The sequence below is a fragment of the Capsicum annuum genome, chromosome 4, assembly GCF_002878395.1.
Source record: "Capsicum annuum cultivar UCD-10X-F1 chromosome 4, UCD10Xv1.1, whole genome shotgun sequence".
In the NCBI taxonomy this organism is placed as follows: domain Eukaryota; kingdom Viridiplantae; phylum Streptophyta; class Magnoliopsida; order Solanales; family Solanaceae; genus Capsicum; species Capsicum annuum.
The window spans coordinates 224,453,639-224,479,225 of record NC_061114.1 but is presented as its reverse complement, the minus strand read 5'-3'; the positions used below and the strand labels follow the sequence as shown (position 1 = coordinate 224,479,225).

At 34.0% G+C, this 25,587-nt stretch overlaps 1 protein-coding gene and 2 pseudogenes across 1 annotated transcript; all 3 read right to left on the bottom strand.

The window, feature by feature from the left end:
* Positions 1–3,580: 3,580 nt before the first annotated feature.
* Positions 3,581–9,262, bottom strand: LOC107868576 (annotated as a pseudogene).
* A 181-nt stretch (positions 9,263–9,443) lies between these two features.
* The window catches only part of LOC124898094, a 50,168-nt pseudogene continuing 34,024 nt past the window's right edge, over positions 9,444–25,587 (bottom strand).
* On the bottom strand, positions 21,119–25,433 carry LOC107869429 (probable transcription factor KAN4). Its single transcript, XM_016715968.2, has 6 exons — positions 24,495–25,433; positions 24,298–24,374; positions 23,991–24,027; positions 23,540–23,678; positions 21,647–21,740; positions 21,119–21,557 (listed from the first exon to the last, which is right to left on the bottom strand). The coding sequence occupies exons 1-6, from the start codon at positions 24,961–24,963 to the stop codon at positions 21,420–21,422; spliced, it is 954 nt and encodes a 317-aa protein (XP_016571454.2). The 5' UTR covers positions 24,964–25,433; the 3' UTR covers positions 21,119–21,419.

Here is a 25,587-nt window from a genome sequence, read left to right as displayed (position 1 = left end):
ATCATATGCCGATTTAAATGGGTTTTCATCGAAAAACATGATTCTTCTCCGATTCAAATTTTTGTTATTATTTACTAAATTAAACACCAAATTTTACTGACTTTTTTTTTTTACTGTTTTCAGCAATTTCTTGGTACATCCGTACATGTTATGGTCTACTGTATACATGAATGTAAATCTATGTACATGTAAATTGATGGATGACTATGAGTGCATGTAACAGTGTTCATCTTATTATTTTGTTTAGCATATCGAGGTCTAACATTCATATAAACATTCCATAATTTAATATACAATACATAATAACAAACAAATTCATATTCTGATTCCTAATAAAATTTAATACAGTAAGGAATGTAGGATTATAGAAGAACCTGTTGATGACTTAAACAAATACTACAGCAAGAAACGTTGTCACCGGAAACTTCAGAACGGAATTACGAAACTTGAATCACAACTCTTTCTTTCCTTCTTCCTCCTTCTAAGTTTTGTTTACTGTATTTTTCTCTCTGCTCTTTTTTCCTGTTTAGTTTCTGTTTCTAGATGAATGTCCGTTTTTTTCTTTTATTCTGCGGTAGGAGTCCATTTTATAGTGGGGTTCTTTTGGGGGGAACGGTTTTTTTTTTTTAATTTAGGGGGGAGCAGTTTTTAGGCAGATAAAGGGGAGGGAGGCTTTTTTTTTTCTTTTTTTAAATTCAAATTTTATCATTATTATATATATATATATATATATATATTTTTATTATTATTAAATAAAATAATAATATAATAACAATTAATTAATTTTCTTTTTAAGAAAAATACAATAAAATTTACAAATAGTCAAAATAAATACAATAATACAAAAATAGTTAATTTTATTAAAATTTAGAAAACAAAATATATATTTTATTATTATTTTTAATATCTCAAAATTAATATTACTTAATTATTTATTTTTAACTAAAAATTTATTAAAAAATAAAAATAAAATTACTAATCAAAATAATATATTATTGAATATTTAAAATCGATAGAGGATAAAAAATCACGTGTCTACATTTTTGCCCCTCTTTGTGTGAAATCTCGAAGAGTTTTAATACAAAGAAGTAGACAAGATATGATTTTTGAACCTCCGATTATTTGAAAGGTAAAAATAAAAATAAAAGTAAAAACAAAAAAGGAAAAATGTGATCGAGTTCTGTTTTTGAACATCCTATCTATCCCGGGTTATAAGGGAATCAGGTCACGAGTAGTTCAAAGGTAATATGGTGAGAAAAAAAGTTAAAAGTCGAATGAAATTCTGTCGAGTTTCCGGTTGATAACTTCTGCTTTTACATTCAACTGATTAACAAAAAATCAAAAATGAAATAAAAATTGCAATTTCTAAAATCTTTATTCAAATCTCATGACTTGAACTTGAAAATTTACCCTATTCTTCAGGCGGGCTCCTGGACTTCCTTTTCCTTCACCCTGTTCTTCGGGCGGGCTCCTGGACTTTCTTTTTCTTCACTCTGTTCTTCAGGCGGGCTCCTGGACTTCCAATTTCTTCACCCTGTTCTTCAAGCGGGCTCCTGTTCTTCACCCTGCTCTTCAGGTGGGCTCCTGATTTCCAATTTCTTCACCTTGTTCTTCAGGCGGGCTCCTGACTTGCAGTTCCTTCACCCTGTTCTTCAGGCGGGCTCCTGGCTTGCAGTTCCTTCACCCTGTTCTTTAGGCGGGCTCCTGGACTTACAATTTCTTCACCCTGTTCTTCAGGCGGGCTCCTGGACTTACAATTTCTTCACCCTGTTCTTCAGGCGGGCTCCTGACTTCCAATTTCTTCACCCTGTTCTTCAGGCGGGCTCCTGACTTGCAATTTCTTCACCCTGTTCTTCAGGAGGGCTCCTGGACTCAAAGTAAATAGTGAAATACAAAATAACATCCCATTCTTCAGGAGGGTCCTGAGCAAAAAAGTAAATTCTCATTCTTCAGGAATGTCCTGAGCAAAAATAAATCTCCATTCTTTAGGAGGGTCCTGAGCAAAAAATAAATAAATTCTATACAACACACATAAAACTTTTTCCCCAGTTTGTACTGAAAAAATTTATGTGTCACTGGATCTTAATATATCTCGCAAAAAATAAAGTTTACCATGACCGAGATCCAATATCGGATGCTGTAACCATGCTTCTTGCGTTGAAAAAAGTGTGAAATCGCATCCTTTATCTAAAAATAATTATTTCATCTCTGTTCCAAACAAAATAAATTGTGAGTTTTAAAACATGTGGTGGTTGGTTTGTGGCATTTGGCTTTTGAAGTGGCCTCTCTCGCACTTGCCATGCTCAACTCTTTTCCAATCCATGATAATATTCATTGAATTGTCATACTTCTGACTCAGAAATCTAACTACTGAGATCCTCAACTCAAATCATATTTCTGTTGTATGATGCTTCTGAGTTTAGCTTCCAATACATCCCTTAGATTTTCATGAGTTTAAAATGGTCAAATCACAATTATCTTGAGTACCTTACTTTTACTTTGAAATGTTATCTCTGTACATCGACCCTTTGTCTTGCTTTGTACCTTTAAAGGAGTTGGTAGCGAGTTTGGAGTCCTTTCTCACTCGACCTGACGTGAATTTGACTCAAAAGACAACAAAAATTTTTCGTTTGATGACAAAGACACAAAAAATAAAAAATTAAAATAAAACAAAAAGAAAAAGACAATAGGCATCTCTTTTTTTCAAAACAAAGAGAAAACTTATCTGAATATGGAAACCAATTCTGGTGATTATGACATGCATTTTGAATCAAACAACCAGATCTACCCACACCAATCATTACAACTTTTGTCCACTTATTGAGCTTGAAATTAAGTCAATCTTGAACTTGTTCCTTCTTGATAACAACCTTTCTTCGGCTAGTGGCACCTCAATGGGTTTTTGCCAACGAGCCTATCTCCTTTTCATTTCTGTATCAGCTCACAGTCATCTTATGGTGCCCGAAAGGGTTTTCACCAATAAGATTCTCTCATTTTCATTTTTTCATCATTTTTTTTTATTTTTTTAGATAAACACCCAAAATATGAAATATCATGTACTCATAACATGTTTAGCCTTGACATTCTCAAAGATTGATTCGAAGGTTTTTTTTTTTGTTGTAACTTGGCTTTTGGATAGGGTTAACAAGAAAGGTCGGCATGAGGCTCAAAAATTTATATAACATTGGGTGAAACATACAACTTTTGGAATCAATTCTTTTAAGAAAATAACTTTTGCTCCAGTTTCATTTCATTCTGGGTAATTTGAATTTTCTTCTGGTTAGACCGAACCCCGGAGTAGGGCTGCCTACGTATCTTATCATAGCAAGAATCAGGTCAAACGTAGTTCATGAAACATCATTCTTTTGTTTGATTTTGAATTTTTGATTGATTTCTTCTTTTTTTTTTTAACACACTTTTTTTTAATTTGATTCCAAAAGAGGGGTTCGAAGAAAAATAAAAGCTCAAAGGGGTAAGCAAAGGTTGATATATTATTCGGATAGTAGAACAAAATATCTTCATCATTTCAATCTTTAAAAATATAAGTACAAAACATACATAACATAATTGTACATGAATATCATACATAATATCTTTTAACTGCATCAGCATTGATCGACATTCCTTCCATTTTTCCTTCGACATCAATCAGATATAACCCGCCATTAGGTAAAACTTTATTCACCATGAATGGACCATGCCAATTAGGAGAAAATTTGCCTTTGGCTTCAATCTGATGAGGAAGGATGCGTCTTAGTACTAACTGACCAACTTTAAAATGTCTGTGACACACCTTTTTGTTATATGATCGTACCATTTTCTTCTGGTATAGTTGTCCATGACATACTGATGTCAATCTTTTTTCATCACTCAAACTTAATTGCTCCAAACGAGTCTTGACCCATTGGTCTTCATCAATTTTAGCTTCCACAACTATTTAAAGAGATGGAATCTCAATCTCTGCAGGTATAACTGCTTCAGTTCCATATACCAACAGGTAAGGATTTGCACCAATTGAAGTCCGAATTGTAGTACGATAACCCAACAAAGCAAAAGGTAACTTTCATGCCATTGTCGGGAACTGTGCACCATCTTACAGAGTATTTTCTTTAAGTTCTTGTTGGCAGCTTCTACAGCTACATTCTCTTTTGGACGATAAGGAGTTGAATTCTGATGCATAATCTTAAATTGCTGGCACACTTCTTGAATCAGATGGCTATTGAGATTCCCAGCATTATCTGTGACAATTATCTTTGGAATGCCGAAATGACAAATGATGTTGGAGTGAATAAAATCGACCACCACTTTCTTGGTCACTGACTTAAAAGTCGCAGCTTCCACCCACTTTGTGAAATAATCAATAGCTACCAAGATGAACCTATGTCTATTCAAAGCTTTTGGTTCAATTGGTCCAATTATGTCCATTCCCTAAGCCACAAAAAGCCATGGAGCAGTTATTGTATGCAACTCAGATGGAAGGGAATATATAAAGTCTCCATGTACCTGGCATTCATGACATTTACGAATGAAATTGATAGAATCTCGCTCCATGGTAAGCCAATAATAACCTGCTCGGAGTATTTTCTTTGCCAAAAAATACCCACTCATGTGTGGTCCACAAATCTCAGAATGTACTTCAGTCATGATTTTTGAAGCTTCTTTAGCATCTACACACCTCAGAAGTCCCAAATTAGGAGTCCTCTTATACAAATTCCTCCACTTAAGAAAAATCCACTAGACAAACGTCGAATGGTTCTCTTTTGACTACCATCAGCATGTGCAGGATATTTTCCAGTCTGAATATATTCTTTGATATCATAGAACCACGGCTCCCCATCAAATTCTTCTTCAACCACATTGTAATATGCATGTTGATCATGAATCTGTATATGCAAAGGGTCAATATAAGTTTTATCGGGATGTTGAAGCATCAAAGATAAGGTCGCCAAAGCATCAGTAATCTTATTATGAGCTCTGGAAATGTGTTTGAACTTCACTAATACAAATCATTGACAAAGATCTTGGAAACAACTTCTATATGGTAGGAGTTTTAAATCACGAGTCTCCCAATCTCCTTGGATTTAGTGGAATTATAAATCTGAATCTCCTAATACCAACAATTCTTGGGGCCCCATGTCAATGCTAATCTCAATCCTAGGATGCAAGCTTCATATTCTACCATATTATTGTTACAGTAGAATCGAAGTTGGGATGTTATCGGATAATATTATCCTGATTTAGAAATAAGAACAGCTCCTATCCCCACTCATTTTATATTAGCAGCTCCATCAAAGAACAACTTCCAGCCTGAATGACAAACATCAGAAATAACTTCATCAATATTCAATACCTCTTCATCTGGAAAATAAGTCTTCAATGGCTCGTACTCCTCATCAATGGAATTTTCATCCAAATGATCCGCCAAGGCTTGATCTTTCATTGCAGTTCGTGTCACATAAATAATATCAAACTCTGTGAGCAACATCTGCCATTTTACTAGTCTGCCTGTGGGCATAGGCTTCTGAAAAATGTACTTTAAAGGATCCATACGATAGATGAGGTAAGTAGTATAAGATGACAAGTAATGTTTCAGCTTTTGGGCTACCCAAGTTAAGGCGCAACACGTCTTCTCAAGAAGAGTGTACTTAGCTTCATAAGTGGTAAACTTTTTACTGAGGTAGTAGATGGCTTGTTCTTTTCTACCCATGACATTATGTTGACCCAATATACAGCCAAAAGAATTGTCTAACACATACATATACAATATCAAAGGTCTACCTGGCTCTGGAGAAACCAAAATAGGCGGATTCGACAAGTACTTCTTAATTCTGTCAAATGCCTCTTGACATTCTTCAGTCCATTCAACTTTAGCATTCTTCTTCAACAACTTGAATATTGGCTCCCAGGTTGTCGTAAGCTGAGCAATGAATATACTGATATAATTCAACCTTCCAAGTAAGCTCATCACCTCCGTTTTATTTTTGGTGGAGGCAAATCTTGAATAGCTTTTATTTTTGAAGGATCTAACTCAATGCCACGTCGACTGACTATAAAACCCAAGACTTTTCCTGACGGAACTCCAAATGCACATTTCGCTGGGTTAAGTTTGAGATCATATTTTCGAAGCCTTTTAAAGAATTTTCTGAGATCTTTGACATGGTCAGACTACTCTCTTGACTTAATGAACACGTCATCTACATAAACTTCAATCTCTTTGTGCATCATGTCATGAAACATTATGGTCATTGCCCTCATGTAAGTTGCCCTAGTATTCTTTAATCTAAAAGGCATGACTCGATAACAATATGTGCCCCATGGATTAATAAATGATGTCTCTTCCGTATCTTCTGGATCCATAATGATTTGGTGATATCCCGCATAACAATCTACAAAAGATGCAAGATCATGTTTGGCACAATTATCCAACAAAATATGAATATTGGGAAGTGGAAAATTATCTTTCGAACTTGCCTTATTTAGATCATGATAATCAATACAAATCTGAATTTTGCCGTCCTTCTTTGGAACAGGGACAATATTCGCCAACCAAGTAGGATACTGGGCCACTAGAATGACTTTAGCCTCAAGTTGCTTCGTGATTTCCTCTTCAATTTTTATACTCATGTTAGTTTTTGAGCTTTCTTAGCTTCTGCTTGACAGGAGAAAAAGCAGGATCAATTGGCAACTTGTGAACTATCAAATCAGTGCTCAAACCGGGCATATCATCATAAGACCATGCAAAGATTTCTTTATACTCATGCAAGGTTTCAATTATAGCTTTCTTTTGTTGTGGTTGAACATGTACACTTATTTTAGTCTCCCTAATATTTTCATGATATCCTAAATTGATCGCCTCAGTTTCTTCCAAATTGGGATTTGTCTTATTCTCAAACTGTTTGAAATCTTTGCTTATATCCTCAAATGTTTCCTCTTCATCGTATTCAACCTCCTTATTCATTATTTCAAAATTAGATTGGGTTTTTAAATCTGCTGGACAATTCTTCATGCATGTCATATCGTTAGAATCAGCATAGAAAGAACTGTATGATAGAAAATAAATAAATAAAAATCAGACTAAAAATAAAACGAAGGGAAACTACACTTTGTTAGAAACATAGATAGAAAGAGTTTTAACCTAAAATACCAGATTTAAAGTTCTGAAATACAATCCTAGAATGATTTAAATTACAGGGGTAGAAACAAAACAAACTACTAAGACTGTAAGAAAAACAAACAAACTACTAAGACTCCTTTATAATAGGGAGAGAAGTGGCCTCCCAATTGTTAAGCTGGACATCAGGGCCGACAAACTGCAAATCTGCATTACTGGTACCTTCCCCAATTTAAACCATATCAGCTTCAATGAACATATTCTGAAAAAGGTCAATCAACTCTATATCATCATCATTCATTGATTCTGCAACAGATAACTTGGAGGATCCAACAACACTGAATTTGATGAAAGACTCATGAAGTGTCGGTATAGGCTTGGTAAGTGACCACGACTCTTTCTTATACTTTTTAGCCTTCTTTATATCTTCAGCAGTAGGCTCGTATCCCAGACCAAAAGTACCAAAGTTCTCATAGAGATTTACCGGATGAACTATGCCTTGCAAAAATATCCCTAGACCTTTTCCTGGTTCGAAATCATGCTTCAACATTTCATTCACTATCATAACAGATGCAGAGGACAATTGTGGACTTGCGATGAGATTCCCCTCGAGGATATGCTCAACAGCCACTACCTCAGAAGCTTAATGAATTAACACATTATCTACAGTATCTTCTTTGATTGAGGAAACAAAGTAGTCTTTATACATGGATAAATCTCCTTCACCATGAACAATTATTTCTTGCCTTTCGTGTTCAAACTTGATCATTTGATGCAATGTTGATGCGACTTCTTTAGCCCTATGAATCAATGGCCTTCCCAATAACATATTATATGAAGTTTCAATGTTCAGTACTTGGAAATCCATAGCAAACTCCACAGGTCTAATTGTCAATATAAGTTCTATTTCACCAAGGGCATCCCTTGATGCATACATTATTAGGTCGAATTCTCTCCACATTAACATTCAACTTTTGCAAAGTTGACATAGGACAAATTTTAGCGCCTGATCCTCCATCAATTAACACTCGAGTGATGACGAAATTCTCAAATTTCACAGAAATGTACAGACCTTTGTTATGCTCAGTACCTTCCATAGGCAATTCATCGTCTGAGAAAGTAATTTTATTTGCTTCAAGGGTCCTTCCAACAACTTTTTTCAGCTGATTTACTCTAATTTCACTAGGAACACATGATTCATTAAGAATCTTCATTACAGCCTTGCGGTGTTCCTCTGAATGTATCAATAAAGACAACAAAGAAATTTGTGCTGGTGTCTTCTTCAACTGTTCTATAACAAAATATTCTGGCAATTTCATTTTCTTTAAGAATTCTTCAGCTTCTTCATCAGTGACAGGCTTCTTGACTAACATTCGTTCTTCAACGCCTTGTTTATTCTTTCTTAACTCTACTGGAGCATAACATCTTCCAGATCGAGTTAATCCCCCTACTTTATCTACATCTTCAGTCACTTTTTTCCCCTTTTGCATCACCACAATGCGATCATAATTCCAAGGGACTGCCTTGGTATCAACCATAGGTAGTTATGATACTGGTTTAATAACAATAGGAGCTACGGGAGTTCCTTTTATGATTAAAAGAGACTTATTGGATCTTCCGGGAATAATGAGTTTCGGCTTTATTCGACTTGACCCAATATTTTTCTGAAATCTCTTTCCCCATCACCAAGGGATCATTCGATGATTTAGGTTTTGCTATCACCACTTCTGCTTCTGCAGGCTTTTCTTTCGTCAAATCCACAGCATTTGCTGATTTTTCTGAATCAGTTTTAATTTTAATGATCGGCTTAAAGGAAATCATAGCATCTTCACCACTGAGTAACACTTTGAGCATGTTTGTTTCATTATGATCTGACAGCGGATTTTGATTGACATTTGGAGCGCCTGGACTTTCTACCATAATCTGTTGGGTATTAATCAACTCTTGAATGGCTCTTTTCAGATACCAACATTTCTCTGTGTTGTGCCCTAGGGCATCAGAACAGTATTCACATCTTCTAGAATAGTCCAAATTCTTTAGAGGAGGATTTGAGATCCTTCTCTTAATTGGGTTTAGAACATTCATTTTTCTCAGCCTCTGAAATAAATTGGTGTAAGATATTCCAATAAGAGTGAAATTATCTTTTACCATGTTATCCTTTTTGAATTCTGCTCTAGGCCGAAAATTAGACCTCGGAGGGCCTCTTTGAACTTGCGGGGCCAATGGATGATTTTGGATTGCTGGTGCATGCCACTGCAGGTAAAAAGGAGCCCGAGCTTATGGTTGTGTATTTTAAATAGGATATTGGGGGGATGGAATAAAATATAATGGATTATGTGCGTATGGTTGACACACACCTCTCCAATTTTGTCATGGACCTGCCACGACAGTTTGCATCCTCTTTTCTTTTCTTTCCCTCAAAACTTCCTGCACCACTTTGAATTGCATGTGTTGTTTCTTTCAAAGCGGCCTGGCTGATGATCTTTCCTGGTTTAATTCTGTTTTCTACTATCTCTCCAACTTTGATAACTTCGGCAAATGTGCTTCCGATAGTAGAGAGCAAATGATGGAAATAATCAGGTTCTTGTGCTTGCAAAAAAATATCAATCATTTCAGATTCTTTTATCGATGGTCTGACTCGTGAAGCCTGCTCTCTCAATCTGACGGCATACTCTCAAAAACTTTTGGTCATCTTTTTTCTCATGTTGGGAGGCGTAGTGTGATCTGACACTATCTCAATGTTATATTGAAATTGTTGAACGAAATCTCGAGCTATGTCATCCCATACGTGCCAATGGGAAATGTCTTGATCGATGAACCATTCAGAAGCTATCCCTGTAAGACTTTCTCCAAAGTAAGCCATCAATAATTCTTCTTTTCCTTCTGCTCCCCTTAATTGATTGCAAAACTTTTTCAAGTGAGACACAGGATCACCGTGTCCTTCATATTTTTCAAATTTTGGCATTTTGAACCCTATCGGCAAATGGACATCAGGAAACATACATAAATCCTTGTAAGAAATACTTTTTGATCCACCTAATCCTTGTATATTTCTCATACTCTGCTCCAGGATTCTAAATTTTCTAGCCATCTCCTCCTGTTCCTCATTCTTGGCAATCTTCTCAATCACAATAGGAGTATCGCATTGATGAACATGATAATGTGGATTTTGAGATTTGAAAGTCATTTTAGGAGGATATAACATATCATGACTTGGTTTTCCCATATTCTTCGGTACTATCGGTTGAGTACCCACAGTAGCTGGTGTTACAGAAGTAAAAAATGGGTTATTTGCGATAGACGGATTTGGTGGGTGCATGGTATAAGTACCAGCAACTCCAGACATATTAGCAAATGGGCCAAATCCTGGTGGGTAAAATGGATCACTAGTTTGAGCTAGGTTAGAATTTGGATCATTTGAAGTCGAAAGTCCAGGGATTAAAGAAGGCGGAGCTTGTCCATTCAACCAAACTTGGTAAATATCTACCATCTGTTGTTTCAATGACTTTATTTATTTCATTGATGCTACTTTCTGCGAAATCAACTGATTTTGCTCTTCTTCACTATCAGATCCTATACCTTCTCTGCGGGTCATTCTTCTTTTACCCTTGTATCTGGTGTTATACGGATGTGATGCCAGTTTAAACCACAAACCAACCACCAATTACTTTATTTTTCTGTGACCAAGTAGAAAATGGGTGAGTGTTATATTTTTAACACATTACAATGGCATGTTATATGTCATGCCTCTATATGCATTTCCAACCTATCATGGAAGGCTTTGTGTTTCATCCCGGCTTTTCTAGGCATATTTTTTCAAAAGTTATGATTGAACCCTTTGGAGGGTTGCCTACGTATCATGCCAAAACATGAATCAGATCTTGCGTAGTTCGGGAGGAATTTAACAAAATTGATTTTTTTTCATTATTATTATTGAAGAAAATAAATAAAGTAAGTGAACTAAAACATATGTAATATATATAGAAATAAACAGTCAACTTCATTACATTCTATAATATAAATACGACAAAATAACTGACCCAACTCCTAAAATAAAACCTACTAACTGACATCTGAAAACTAAAAGACATAATATCTAAACAAGAAGTTTTTAAAACTGAAAATGAAAAACTATGACAAAGAAAACATTCATTCAAGGAGAGTTCGGCTTAATATGTCCTCCCAAGCTCAAGTATATGTGCTCCAATGAAGTAGTGAGACGTTGTGTGAAAGCTGGTACTTGTGCCAAAAAGTCCTCATGATCCAACTGCTGATAATCCAAACCCATTCTGGCAGTATCTTGTGCTACACGGCGGACCTTCCCTAGAAGGGAACAGAAGGCCTGATCCCATTCCTGGGCCTGTCATCTTGGGAGTCAACTATTTCTCTTGCTCGCTGTTCACGAGAAGAAGCAACCTTCAACTGTTCTCGCAATATTCCTCTTTCACGGATCCACTGAGATTTCTTTCGATCAAATTCTTCTTGCATGTTCTTTTCAACTTATTGCAGTTGCTGTCGATGAGATGCGGCATGTTCTGCAACGTGTGACCCTCTAGTGGTAGCCAGTTTGATTTATCCCCGAAGTGCGACCTCAATATTTGTTGATTTAGCTTTCTCTTCAGCAAATTTCCTTTGTTGTTCGTCTATTTTTGCCCTGACATGCTTTAATTCTGCTCTTAAAGCTTGGTTCGCCTCATGATGTTCTCGCATGGCTCTCTCAATCCCTATCCTGATAGCAGCTTCCTGATCTATAGGTCCCCTAACCGATCTTTCTGGTCTGACTGGCAGACTCGACTGTTCTTCAAACCATTCACGGTAATCTGGGTGCACTTCTCCTTTCTAACGCTCTATGACCATCGTTTCAATCCCCATAATACGGAAACCCTTCCAAATCTGCTGGGCCAAATCTTCTGGAAGTGGAATCTCTGGTCTGACCTCAAATACAAACTCAGTCATGTTTTCCATTATGGGAATTATTTAACGCCTGGTTAGTTGACGTAGAACCCTCAATGGAACATACGGTTGAATACCTCTAATACCCAGTAATAACAAAAATGGACGAATGACAGAACTATGTATGACTTGCCTCCAAGGGAACCAATGGAGATTCCAAGTGATTTTATATGTTGTCAAAGAACGCAAAAGCTTAAACCAATCTCTAATTTCTTTTGGACATTTATATTTCTCCATCCTTTTCTCGTAATTGTTGATGCGATTAAATCGCTCAGGATCGAACCTTGTCAATGTAGGACGTTGATAAAGATGATCCACAATCCACATCTGCAACAAGATATTACATCCCTCAAAAAAACTCTTTCCCTTCTGACAAACAATCAAAGCACGATAAATATCAGCTTGGATCATTGGTACCATAGTGTAATCTTTCTTAATCAGTATCTGTACCACTCCCTCTAAACGAATATTAATTTTTTCTTCTCTTCTCGGGAAGACCATAGTGCCTAAAAAAGCTACCATGAATACAAATCGTCTGTGAATTTTTCAAGCCTCAAAACTCACCTTTTTACAAAGTTGTTTACCGTACTTTTCAAACCCCTCTTGCCTTCCGTATCTGTCATACAAAAATTGCAAGGAAACCTAACCTTTTTCCATTGATTCTTCTTTCGTATTCTGTATGTTCATGAGCTTGCAAAATCTGCTTATTGAAATAAGTCTTGGGGATATAAGTTTCTTCCGATGCATATCTCCATATCCAACATAGCCCGCTATCTCTTCTAAAGTAGGTGTCAACTCAAAATCTGAAAAGCGGAATACATTATTCTTTGGGTCCCACAAATTCAGTAATGCAACAATCACCTCCCTATTAGGTTTGATTCTCATGATACTCGTCAAAAAATCCAAATACTTATGTATCTCGTCATAATCGAATGTATCCATTTCGTTCCACCACAACCACAGCTGCAAAGGGGTACAATCCACAGCCTGAAGCGGTACACTCCCATCTCTCTTTCTCTTTGGACGCTTTCCACGAACAGGGGCGACATTTTATACCTATTGACAGGGACATAAGATTAATAAATATCTAGACTTAGACAAAACTTAATTTATTAATTTTGAAAAGAATTTATAACTTAACTTGTAAAACCTAGTGCGACCATTATTTGGACTTAGTTGCAAAGAACAATTTTATTAAAAATCAAAGTGAGAGAAACAAGATTGATAATATTTTTTAAGAAAAACACTTATTTAAATTGACTCTATCAAAAACTTTGCTATACAGACTTCTAGACAATTTTATCTATATGTTTGAAGATAATATTCCCTAAGTACAAAAATAAAATAAAAGGACTCAGAAATAAAGAAAAATAGAATGACCGTTTTATGTATGAAGTTGTATAAAAATTTCAGTCTCACGACTCTAAAGGTTCAGGACTGTTAAAATTGATATATATATATATATATATATATATATATATATATATATATATATATATTGTAAAAACTTAGTCTCATGATACCTAAAGATTCCGGGCTGTTAAAATACATATTTTATTTTTATTTATTTTGTAAAAACTTAGCCTCATGATCCCTAAAGATTTCGGGCTATTGAAATATATTTTTATTTTATTATTATTATTATTATTATTATTATTATTATTATTATATTATTATTATTATTATTATTATTGTAAAACCTTAGCCTCATGATCCCTAAAGATTCAGGGATGTTAAAATGTATATAAAACTTGGACTTGAGAATTAGAAAAATAATTATGAAAGTAATCATATTTTTAAAATATTCCCCAATAAATCTATGAATAATTTTTCAAAGATAGGGTCGTATCCTGGGAAGGACTTCCTACGTATCCCACTAAGATGAGAATCAGACCCTCGTAGTTCATGAAGATTGTAAAAATTATGTTGTTGTATATTTAAAAATTTTCTTTATTATTTTTTTTTCAAAAATAAAATTTTTCTTTTAAAAATTATTAACTAAATTTGAGAATAAATTAATCTCTCGCATTTTAAAATTGCCTAAAGCCGGTCAACAAATAAATAGCCTTCCAAGCAAATGTCAAAGAGCACATAGGATGCACATGTTGGTCTTTATAAATTAGGTCACCTGTCCTAGACAGACCCGGCCCGTGTGCCGAGTCCCACTAAGTCAAATGCATATGATGCAAATAAAGCGGTACCTAATAGGGATAACCAGATTCTGAGTTTTCAGTTCTTCTAAGTTTATGCCTAATAGGGATATGTGTCTAGACTGGCTTACCCGAGCGGACACTCAAGCCGAGGAAGGACAACTTGGTCGGTAGCAGGGCAACAACGCCTTCGTTGTCGATCCGAACCCCGCCTAACATGTGTGACTATATCTTTCACCAGGTGCCTTGATACTCCGACTATCTCAAAAAGAAGATGGGATGCATATGATGTATTCCCTCTATCCTATTTCAGAGACTCAGACGGAGTACGCAAGAGAAGACAATATATAATACAGTTCAAATAATATGAAAGCGGTAAATAAGCGACAAGTAGCATATAAGGCCAATAAACACAATATCAACAATAATTAAAGCAAGTATAAGTCAATATAAAAAGCTCGAATTCGTATTATTCCTCAGCAGAGTCGCCAGAGATGTCACACCCCTTTTTCACCCATAGGGATCGAGGTCGAAGGGTTTTTCCAGTTAAAGTGACAGTTTTGAATAGGGATTAATTTAATTTATAGAATCGCCACTTGGAATTGAGTTATGGTGTTCCAAGTCACCTTTTTGAATCCCTAATCAAAAGGAAATGACTCTTTGTCATGGTTTGCGAAAACAGAAGACCGGGTAAGGAATTCTGTTGACCGAGGGAAAGGTGTGAGGCACCCCTCGAGTCCCGTGGTTCAAGCACAGTCGCTTTTATTGACTTATCTTGACTTAAAACTATTTTGACAGATTATGTTAAGACCTAAATTCGCTCATTTTTTATTATACTAAAACTTGTCTATTATCTTATATTAAATAAATCAGTGAAAGTTAATTAATTTTTTAAAAAATATTTATCAAAGTGCATTATTGCATCCTTGAATTTAAAATGTCTCGAAAAGATGCGTTTGCCGCATTCTTAATTGAGACGGATATTTTAAACATGACTAAAATTGGCCTAATATTAAAGACATTAATTTATTTCTTATAAACTCGTAAAAATTTATTTTTTATTTCAAAATACTACTTAACTTTCATAATAAATTGGTAATATTTGATTTAAAATAATTAATTAATCAATTATTTTAAATAATTATTAAATTTTTATTAATGATGGTAAATAAAAATAGTAAAATAATAAAACTAATAAATAAAATCAACCTAAATTCATTCAAATAATGATAATCAAATATAAACAGGAACCTATTAGATAAGACATTTTAAAACCCACAAAAATAATTTTAACAAAAATCAAAACACTAATGATATTGCTATTGGTGGCCCCTTTTTATTTTAATATTCTATTCACATCTTTTGTCTCTTTGTTCCCAATAGATCAAAAATACATCCACATATATATTAAAATTAAAAAAACACATACGCATACCTCCATATGTTCTCGCCTCTTTTCTCTTAACATCACTGTCTTTTCCATTCCTTTAACCAACAAGAAATTCATTTGTTTTAATATACCTATAAATATAAATTATGGTTGAGATTTTTTTTTTTTTTTTTTTTTTATGGATTTTCTGGTGTATGTGATCGGAACAATAATAGGAATAGGAAAAGGGGCGGCGCAGCACTACCTTCACCGGCCGGAAGCGTGGGAAAAGGGAAAGGGAGAAATGGCGACAGATCTATTTGGAGACAAGATGATTCGCCAGATTTGGGGGAATCGGATCTGGTTTCGGGTGGTGATTCTGGCGACGGGGAGGGGAGAAGAGACGACAGGGGTGGTTATCGGCGGTAGATCACCGGTTTTAATGGATTTTCCAGTGATGTATCACGCCGATTTAAGTGGGTTTTTATCGAAAAATATGATTCTTCTCCGATTCAAACTTTCGTTATTATTTACTAAATTAAACACCAAATTTTACTGATTTTTTTTTTTACTGTTTTCAGCAATTTCTACTGTATACATGAATGTAAATCTATGTACATGTAAATTGATGGATGAATATGAGTGCATGTAACAGTGTATAGAATTGTAACAGTGTTCATCTTATTATTTTGTTTAGCATATCGAGGTCTAACATTCATATAAACATTCCATAATTTAATATACAATACATAATAACAAACAAATTCATATTCTGATTCCTAATAAAATTTAATACAATAAGGAATGTAGGATTATAGAAGAACCTATTGATGACTTAAACTAATACTACAGCAAGAAACGTTGTCACCAGAAACTTCAGAACAGAATTACGAAACTCGAATCACAACTCTTTCTTTCCTTCTTTCTCCTTCTAAGTTTTCTTTATTGTATTTTTCTCTCTGCTTTTTTTCACTGTTTTGTTTCTGTTTCCAGATGAATGTCCATTTTTTTTCTTTTGTTCTGGGGTAGGAGTCCTTTTTATAGTGGGGTTCTTTGGGGGGAACGGTTTTTTTAAAAAAAAATTTAGAGGGTAGCAGTGTTTAGGTAGATAAAGGGGAGGGAGGCTTTTTTTTTTTTAATTCAAATTTTATCATTATTATTATATATATATATTTATATATATTTTTATTATATAAAATAATAATATAATAACAATTAATTAATTTTATGCTTAAGAAAAATACAATAAAATTCACAAATAGTCAAAATAAATACAATAATACAAAAATAGTTAATTTTATTAAAATTTAGAAAAAAAATATATTTTTTATTTCATTATTATTTTTAATATCTCAAAATTAATATTACTTAATTATTTATTTTTAACTAAAAATTTATTAAAAAATAAAAATAAACTATTAAAAAATAAAAATAAACTTAATAATCAAAATAATATATGATTGAATATTTAAAATCGATGGAGGATAAAAAATCACGTGTCTACAATAAAAAAAAAAAACTCTTTTTTTCTATCTTGTGGAGTTTAGATTTGCTTGGGTATAGGTGAAAACGAGTGTATTTTTGAGCATATCATATTCAATGTAGTTTTTTTTTTTTTTTAAAAAAAGAAGAATGAAAAATATTTTATTTTTAACACTCAGTTTTTTTTTTATTTCTTTCTGCATGCGCCATAATCTAGGGTTAAATGCTATATATCATTTAAACTTAGTTATGTCTATTTTTTTACGTTTAAGGAATTCATATTAGACATGAAGATGTAACCCAATTTGAGTTAAATCATTATTTAAACAGTAAAAGCCCCTAAAAAATGAATTTTGAGTCATAAAAAGTACAAAGCCCTAAGTATTTGGAAAAAGAGGGGGAAAATTCCTTTGTGAGGGAACGGACTTGTAAAAAGAATGAGTTAGGTTCTTAATCTCAAGGAAATTAAGAATTCAATATACAAGCGAAAATTAACGATGAAGTTGGAAAGCCCTGCTACCGACCATTTGTTATAATAAAATCAATCTACCATTTGAAGCCGGTTGAATTAGGTTGGATAGATTTTAAACCTATTAGGTGCTTATTTAGACTAGGAAAATGGGGGACGAGCCATAAATGCCACAAAGGGGCGAGAAATATACCAAAACTTGTGGTGAGGCCGAAAAGTACTACTATCGGTAAGCCACACACCAATATAATAAATAAATTCAAAATAAATTAAAAGTGGGAGGCAAATAACTTTTAGGCTAGCAAATATCATATATCCAAAAGATTAATTTAAGCCAGGCGTAAGTCATTAAAGTGACCGTGCTAGAACCACGGGACTCGAGGGGTGCCTAACAGCTTCCCCTCGGTCAACAGAATTTCTTATCCGGATTTCTAGTTCGCAGACCAAAAAAATAAAGAGTCATTTCCTTTTGAATAGGAATTCAATAAGGTGACTTGGAACACCCAAACTCAATTCCAAGTGGCGACTCTGTAAATAAAATAAACTCTACTCAAAACGTCACTTTAATTGGAAAAACTCGTTTTCTCTAAAACCAAATTCCCTAGCGGGGTTGGAGGCAGTGAAAGATAGGGGTGTGACAAAATGGGGTCTGGGGAGGGTAAGATGTTCGCTATCCATATCGCTACCTCTGAAGAAGTAGAGAGACTGTTTCCGATAGACTCCCGGCTCAAGATAAAGAATAGTAAACAAGGAAATGGATGACATAACAAAAATAAGGAATAAGAAATAATGAAATAGAAATCAGAGAAATACGAAATACAAGAAATAAAGGCAACACGAAATAAAACTTCTATCTAACGCTAGTCTCTCACACCTACTTCTATCTAACGCTAGTCTCTCACACCTACGAATTGGGTCATCCGCGCCCCTCCTCATCACATGCCCAAACCATCTCAGTTTTTCTTCCTGCATTTTGTCCTCCACCGAGGCCACTCCCATCTTCTCCCGAATAATCTCATTTCTAACTCTATCCCCTCTAGTAAGCCCACATCCAACGCAACATTCTCATTTCTGCCACCTTCAATTTTTGGATGCGGGAGTGCTTAACAGGCCAACACTCCGCTTCATACAACATGGTCGGATGGACTGCCACTCTATAGAATTTGCCTTTAAACTTAAGGGGCACCTTCTGATCACACAATACTCCCGAGGCGAGCCTCCACTTGATCCAACCTGCTCCAATACGGATAGAGACATCCTTATCAATCTCATCATTTCCCTGAATCATAGACCCAAGATATTGAAAATTATCCCTCTTACAAACATCCTGGGAGTCCAACCTCACCACCACTTCGTCCTCCTGCCTCAAGTTACTAAACTTGCATTCTAAATACTCCGTCTTGGATCTACTCAACCTGAACCCCTTAGACTCAAGGGTTTGCCTCCAAACCTCCAATTTGTCATTCACCCCCCCCCCCCCTCCCCGCATCTCATTAATCAGCACTACATCATCTGCAAATAACATACACTAAGGCACCTCGCCTTGAATACTCTGCGTCAACACGTCCATCACCAACACAAATAAGAATGGACTAAGAATCGATCCCTGATACAAACTTGATACACTAAATTTAAAAGTGGAGATAATTTAATTATTAATATTTAAAAATGATAGCTCGATCAGTATTTAAAAATGATGGTGCATTAAATTCAGAACAATTCGATCAGTATGTAAAAATAACAGTTTGATATCTTAAACTTTCATCATGCGTCGGATTAAGGGGCTTGAACCTAATCTAACAAAAAAAATTCACATTTTCACTCGTTTGATGATTGAAACTTACAATCTCAAAATTAAAAGCACAAAGTGATTACCATCCAAGTACCTCCTATTATATGTTTGAATTGTTTTGACCATATAGACACATGCAATTTGTCAAAATTTTAACACACGTGTTTGTATATGACTTCAGTGCACCGCATTTGGTTACTAGTGGGCCAAAAAATGATTCACTTTAGGATGAAAAAAGTGAGTAATTAACTCAATTAGCAGCTCATATTAATTATTATAAATTTAATATTTATTTTTCTACTCCTTAGCTATCCTGAATTTCTTTAGCCAAAAATTCTATTTATATGACCACACTATATTAGAATTATTTAAATAAATTTGTTTTAGGATTATCAAAAGTGATTAACAATTTGAATTTGGCTATATGTGTTTTTCCCCCCAAAAAGTTATGACCATATATTCCAGTAATGGTGAAATTCAGGTACTAAATAACTTCAAAAACTTTTTTTAATTGATGAATATTATATTATAAAAGAAATAACATTTTGATTCCTCGACTATTGATATATTTTACTTTTAGATTTTTTAATAATTAGTTAAGTCATATTCAACATGTGTATTTTTTATCTATTTGATCATGAATATTCATAAATTTTATAAAATTATTAATTAATTTAGTATTTGATTACTCAGATATCATGTTAAATTTATATTGCTATTTTATAATTGAGAATAATACACTTCTGAAAATAATTTGAATATATTCTATTTCCAACTTCAGAGCAATTCTTGCATGATGTACACTTCTGAACTTGGCGCAACTAGGCCAATAAGTAATAGTTTTGGGCCATTTTACGAAGGCCTTGTCATATTCATAAAGGAGCCTTAGCAATTCTCTTTCAATTCTGGTGAAGATTTTTTTTAATTTTATTGCTAATAAAAGACCGCTAGACACAATGTTTAGTGGTATAAATTCCCTAAAAGAAAAAAAATTATTCTAGAAAGTAAGGAGTCTAGGAAAGTAGAAGTGGATAAAATATATGCATGACAGAATTAGTTTAGAGAATGAAATAATAGATAACGATGTTACACGTAAAATTAAAGTAGATATTTGAGATGGAGAAGTGCTATCGAGGTATATCATATAATAGTAGGATGCCTACCAATTAAAACGTTTATTGTATATAAGACCGATAATGTTATATGTGAATGAATATTGAGTCAATGAAATCCAATACACATCCACAAAATGAGTATCACGAGATGCTAAAACTAAAATGGAACTGCGTTCCTACAAGATTGGACAAGTTTTGAAATCACCACATCAGTGAACACTCAGAGGATAAAATGAGATGACAACATTAATTTGAGATTGTTTAGTCATGTCTTGTGTCGACCACTAGATGCACTAATCTTTAAAAATATATTTAACTATGATGCATGAGTGAAAGTGTTGAAACTGAACGAGGTAGACCGCACGATGCACTCATCTTTTGATACTTCTTATTTTATTTTTATTTTGTATAATATTGATCTTAGATGAATGTTTATGAAAAATAATATATATGGTCATTAAGAATTCACAAATTCAATCTTAGTTTATTTGGAATTAAGACGTAATTGTCGTTTAATGTTTCATAAAAAACAATCACCAAGAAGTAATAAAAGAAATTTAAAAGATGAATAACATCGGAATAGTCACTCCTACTATTGCCATTTTATGCTAATAGCTATCTTGATTAATACCAAATATTTTTAGTACTGTTTCCACTCATTAATTTTTGAGCCAGACGCATCTAAAAAACCTTGTTAAAAATCAAATCATAGTAGTGGATCGTAGCCTTAATTTTCCCATCATAGAAAATCTTCTAGAGAAAAATTATACATATTCTCAGTGGAAGGAAATGATTAGACACATCAAATTTGTCAGCTAATGTTACTTAAAATGTTCAGCAAAATCAACTAAAAGCTTTTACTTTTTTGTTGGTCAAGACAAAATTGAATCATATTCCTGCAGTCACGTACTGAGAAAACTATAACTAATAACTAGGTTAACTTAATTAATTTTAATTACTCTACATGATCCAAATTATTTAGCACTTGAGAAGAGTCAAATCATTTGATGATGATCCAGCTTGTTCCATTTTCCAGCTTGGTCTTCCTAGTGTAAATTCAAGATTAACCAATGTATCATTAGAAGATGAGTTATTGGCTGTCTCAATTCCACCCATCTGCATGAATCCAAATAATATGAAATTAATTCAACATAAAATTACATTAATTAACCTCTATATTTCAGTAATTAATTAATGTAGCTTACATTTGAGTAGATGTGAGGATAATTAGCAAATGGTCTTTCTATATTTGAGTGGCTCCATGCATTTGTCTGATCAGGCATGAATGACGATGGATCCCTGATAATTAATTTGTTTAAGATAAGTTAAACAAGTTAGTAAGACAGCAAGAAGATTAATTAGAAAGACCAGTAGGGTTTATAGAAATTTAGGTGGTGGCAATCAAGATTGTGGGCTAGCTACATACATTATACATATCTAATTAGTTAGATAATCTAATCTAGTAACGTGCATTTTTGTCTGGATAAGCTAGGTATATGGACCATTAAGAAATGTGAGTTGAACACCAATGAAGAGCAAATGGCATGTTAAAAATTAGAAAATAGATTAGGGAATTATTTAAAATTCAAATAATAATGGCCTCAAGAGAATTTAGCTAGGGGTATGTTTTACTAATTTAGAGATACTAATGGGTGTGGTGGGATTAGGATCAATAAGATCCTTCCATCTTTAATAAAAAAATTTGAATATGGGCCTTTGATTGATTAAACTCCTGGTAGAGAGCGATTTCCTCCTTAAACAAAATTACGTGACACAAATTTGCTTTATCACGCTAATAGATTTTCAGATACCACATAATTATTTTAAAGAGGGTGTGTATATTAGATCTAATTAACTGAGAGACTAAACCAGTGTTTAATGCTAGCTCCAATTAATAATTAATTATGTCTAATACTAGATAATGATGGTATTTTTCAATGGCCTACACTACATTCTTGCTCTCTAGATCCGATTGTGAAATTACACTAGATTTGTTATTATTATTTTCTGCGGTGACCATCGATGAATAAAGTCAACAAAGTCCATCCAAAAAGATTAAATAATATAAAAGGGACTCGTATAATTATAGGGTAAAATGTAAATTCAGGACCCCTACCACTAGCTACAATTTGGAGATTTGAGCCAAACGGACTAAAACTTGACTTTTTAGAAGCAAAAAGTACTTCCCTATAGAGATCGGTGCTTAAATTAACCCCTCTTTCCCAATTAAAAAAACAAGTATTTTTTTTCCCTTTCAAATAAGCTATATATTATCTCTAGATCCATAAGATTTGGCATTTTAACTCTACACTAAATAGATTATTGAGTTGCTAGCAAATAAGATAGGATTTCACAATCACTACTCTCTGTACCTAGAAGACCTTATTCATTACATTCACCAAGCTCAAGGTACTTGGGACTATTGACTATTTAATTGCATTTTTTTTTTCTCATCTCTCTCTACACTATTAACAAAGAGAGACACCATCATGTACATAAATAAATTCCAAGGTCAAGGCATTTTTGTGTGTGTATGTCTGCCTCCTCCTCCAATTGATTATTTATTTACATTTTGTCCACATGATGATATTAATTACTTCGCATCTACATAACTACTTATATATACCTTAATACCAGTTGTTACCAACTACACTTCGTACTTGTTACGATACATGTTCAAGAATTCGATTAAATATTTAGAAATTAACGCAGCCAATTTGTGGTTTGACGGATACTCCATATAATTTCTATCACTAAACAGCAAAAATCTGACATTAATACTATTTAATGACGGACTATAAAAATTTGCTTAGCTACGGGTTATTTAGTAATAGATTAACAACGAATTTTGTAACTGATCCGTATTTTGTTTATAGTGATATACGTATTGAAGGTAAACCCGTACGTGTTATATTTGTCTTCTATACAGCTAATTTGGTGCTTATCTTTATCATATGCGTACATGTCAGTAACCATTAATAAATAATAGGTGCTTGTTTTCCAATTTGTAATGATGGAAGAGATGAAAATACTAGCAGCATATAATTAATTTCAAACAAAGTCAGAAGAAAATAAAATGTTGTTGCAGATGCACTCACCTCATATTATGAGCCATATTTTGTGGCATTGTGCTTGATTGTGATACTGCATCAATCTCTTCACCAGATTTTTCATATTCACCAATATTATTAATCCCCTTGTGTTGGTTCACAAATACATTTTCTCCCTGCCCTTTAGCTGCAAATTAATAGGCAAATATTAAAATGACTTGTATATATACGCTAAAAGAACAAGAATTAGCGACAAACAAATTTTGTAACTAAATAACAAATTAAATTCATCTCTAACCCTATTTAGTGCTGAATTTCAGAAAACTTTGTTAGCTATGAGCAATTTAGCGACCTTTAATTAGTGCTTTAGTAATAATAGTATATATGCATGATATTTGAAAATACAAAATTTCAAAGCTTGCAAACAAAAAGAATGATGGAAGTGAAAAGTACTGGGCTCCCTTTAGGCTTTAGGAGATGAAAATTCCAAATATATTACCTGTGGCTTTGTCAGTGCTCTTCACTGTTCTATACATCTGCATGAAAACCCACACAAAAAAAGTATTAGACGAAAAAGTCTACATTTCTAAGATTACTTCTTTAGATGCCTTTTTGTCCTATTCCATTTGTATTCCAAACTCTCCAACACTGGGCCTTCTTCACATGGATTTTTGCAGTGTAAAAATACAAAATACCAACAAAAAAAATGTACAAAAAATATCCATAGCAATCAAATGGATAGATCCATTTTCTTCATATATTCAAAATATTATTGATTAGAAAAAAAAAAAAGTGATGTTATGTACCTGTAAGTGACTCTTCACATGAGCTAAAGTTAGATCCTTCACATTCATCAACTCTAGCACGGATTTTGGTGTTGCTCCTATTTTTTGTAAAAATGTTAAAAAAAAGAAAAAAAAATCAAAATTAAAATTTAGGTTCGTTATTTAAACAACTGTCAGAGTCAGCTCTATGAATTCTCACTACTAACTGTTCGACTTACGTTCATGTCCACCAAGGAGCTGAACGGCATGAACAAAATGGGCATGAAGAGTTGAAGTCCATCTCATTCTAGGAGCTCTAGCGGTTCTTTTCACCCCACTAATATTCATTCTTGAACTTCTCTTGAAATCTCGACCGTATATTTGTGGCTGATAATGCTGATACTGATGCTGGTGGTGGTGGTGGTTGTGATGATGAACGTTTGTACCTGTTGGTACCTGTCCGAACCCTAGACTCAGGGTTGGCTCATAAGAAGGAACTAAGGGAAGATTAAACGGTTTAATTTTGTCTAGGTGAAAATATCCATTATTTTCGTGGCTCAAATCGCTCCCCACACTAGCACTGCTACCTGAATCTGTTGTGGAGTCGAAGCGTATAGCTTCTTTGAACTGATCACTTTTTGAAATACATGATGGTAAGCTGATCTGTAAAGAAAGATCAGGTACCATTGAAAGTACTGTGTCCCTCATACCTATTTTGAACTGAAAAGAAAGGGGTTTTTTGGTCTCTTGAAAAGAGAGAGATTGAAGTTTAAAGGATAGTATGTTGTGATTATATCATGAGTGCCTTATGATTTGCATGTTGTGTGTATAAAAGGGAGGGGGATGTGGAGGTGAGGGTGGGGTGGGGTGGGGGGTGGTTCAGTATAGGCTTTTTGCTAAAGAAAAAGCTATATAGGGGTGGATAGGGATATTGAAAAAAGAACTAAAAGTAGAAATGTGGAGATGGTCGAGGAGAAGAATAGCAGAGACTATTTGTAATCTTTAGTCAACACAAACTAATTTAAGGGGTTTTCTTGGAAGTTTGAATCTGAAATAAAGCAAAGGAATTGATGTAAAAAGGCTTGTGTGAAGAGGCAGGTGTATTTAAGGATACAGAAGGATCAAATTGCACCTTTAATTTCCTATGTGAGAGTAAATGTTTTGTTTGGACTTTGGGAACAAAGAATTAAGGGGTGGGGGGCCAAGGATGGATGTAATTGCCTTTTGGCTAACTGGAGTCTGGAGTTAAAAGTTACTCAATTCTGAATTAATAATTTACACATATTAAACGATTTCCTATGATTGTTAGAGTGGATTAGAGTCTTATACTAA

Bases quoted from the DNA above. Each gene is read 5' to 3' on its own strand.
- LOC107869429 (XM_016715968.2), bottom strand. From the start codon at position 24,963: ATGAGGGACACAGTACTTTCAATGGTACCTGATCTTTCTTTACAGATC. The intron at 21,741-23,539 runs GTGAGTGCATCT...ATTAATTATCAG, and splicing joins AATATGGCTCATAATATGAG to GGATCCATCGTCATTCATGC. The intron at 21,558-21,646 runs GTAAGCTACATT...GGATTCATGCAG, and splicing joins ATCCTCACATCTACTCAAAT to ATGGGTGGAATTGAGACAGC.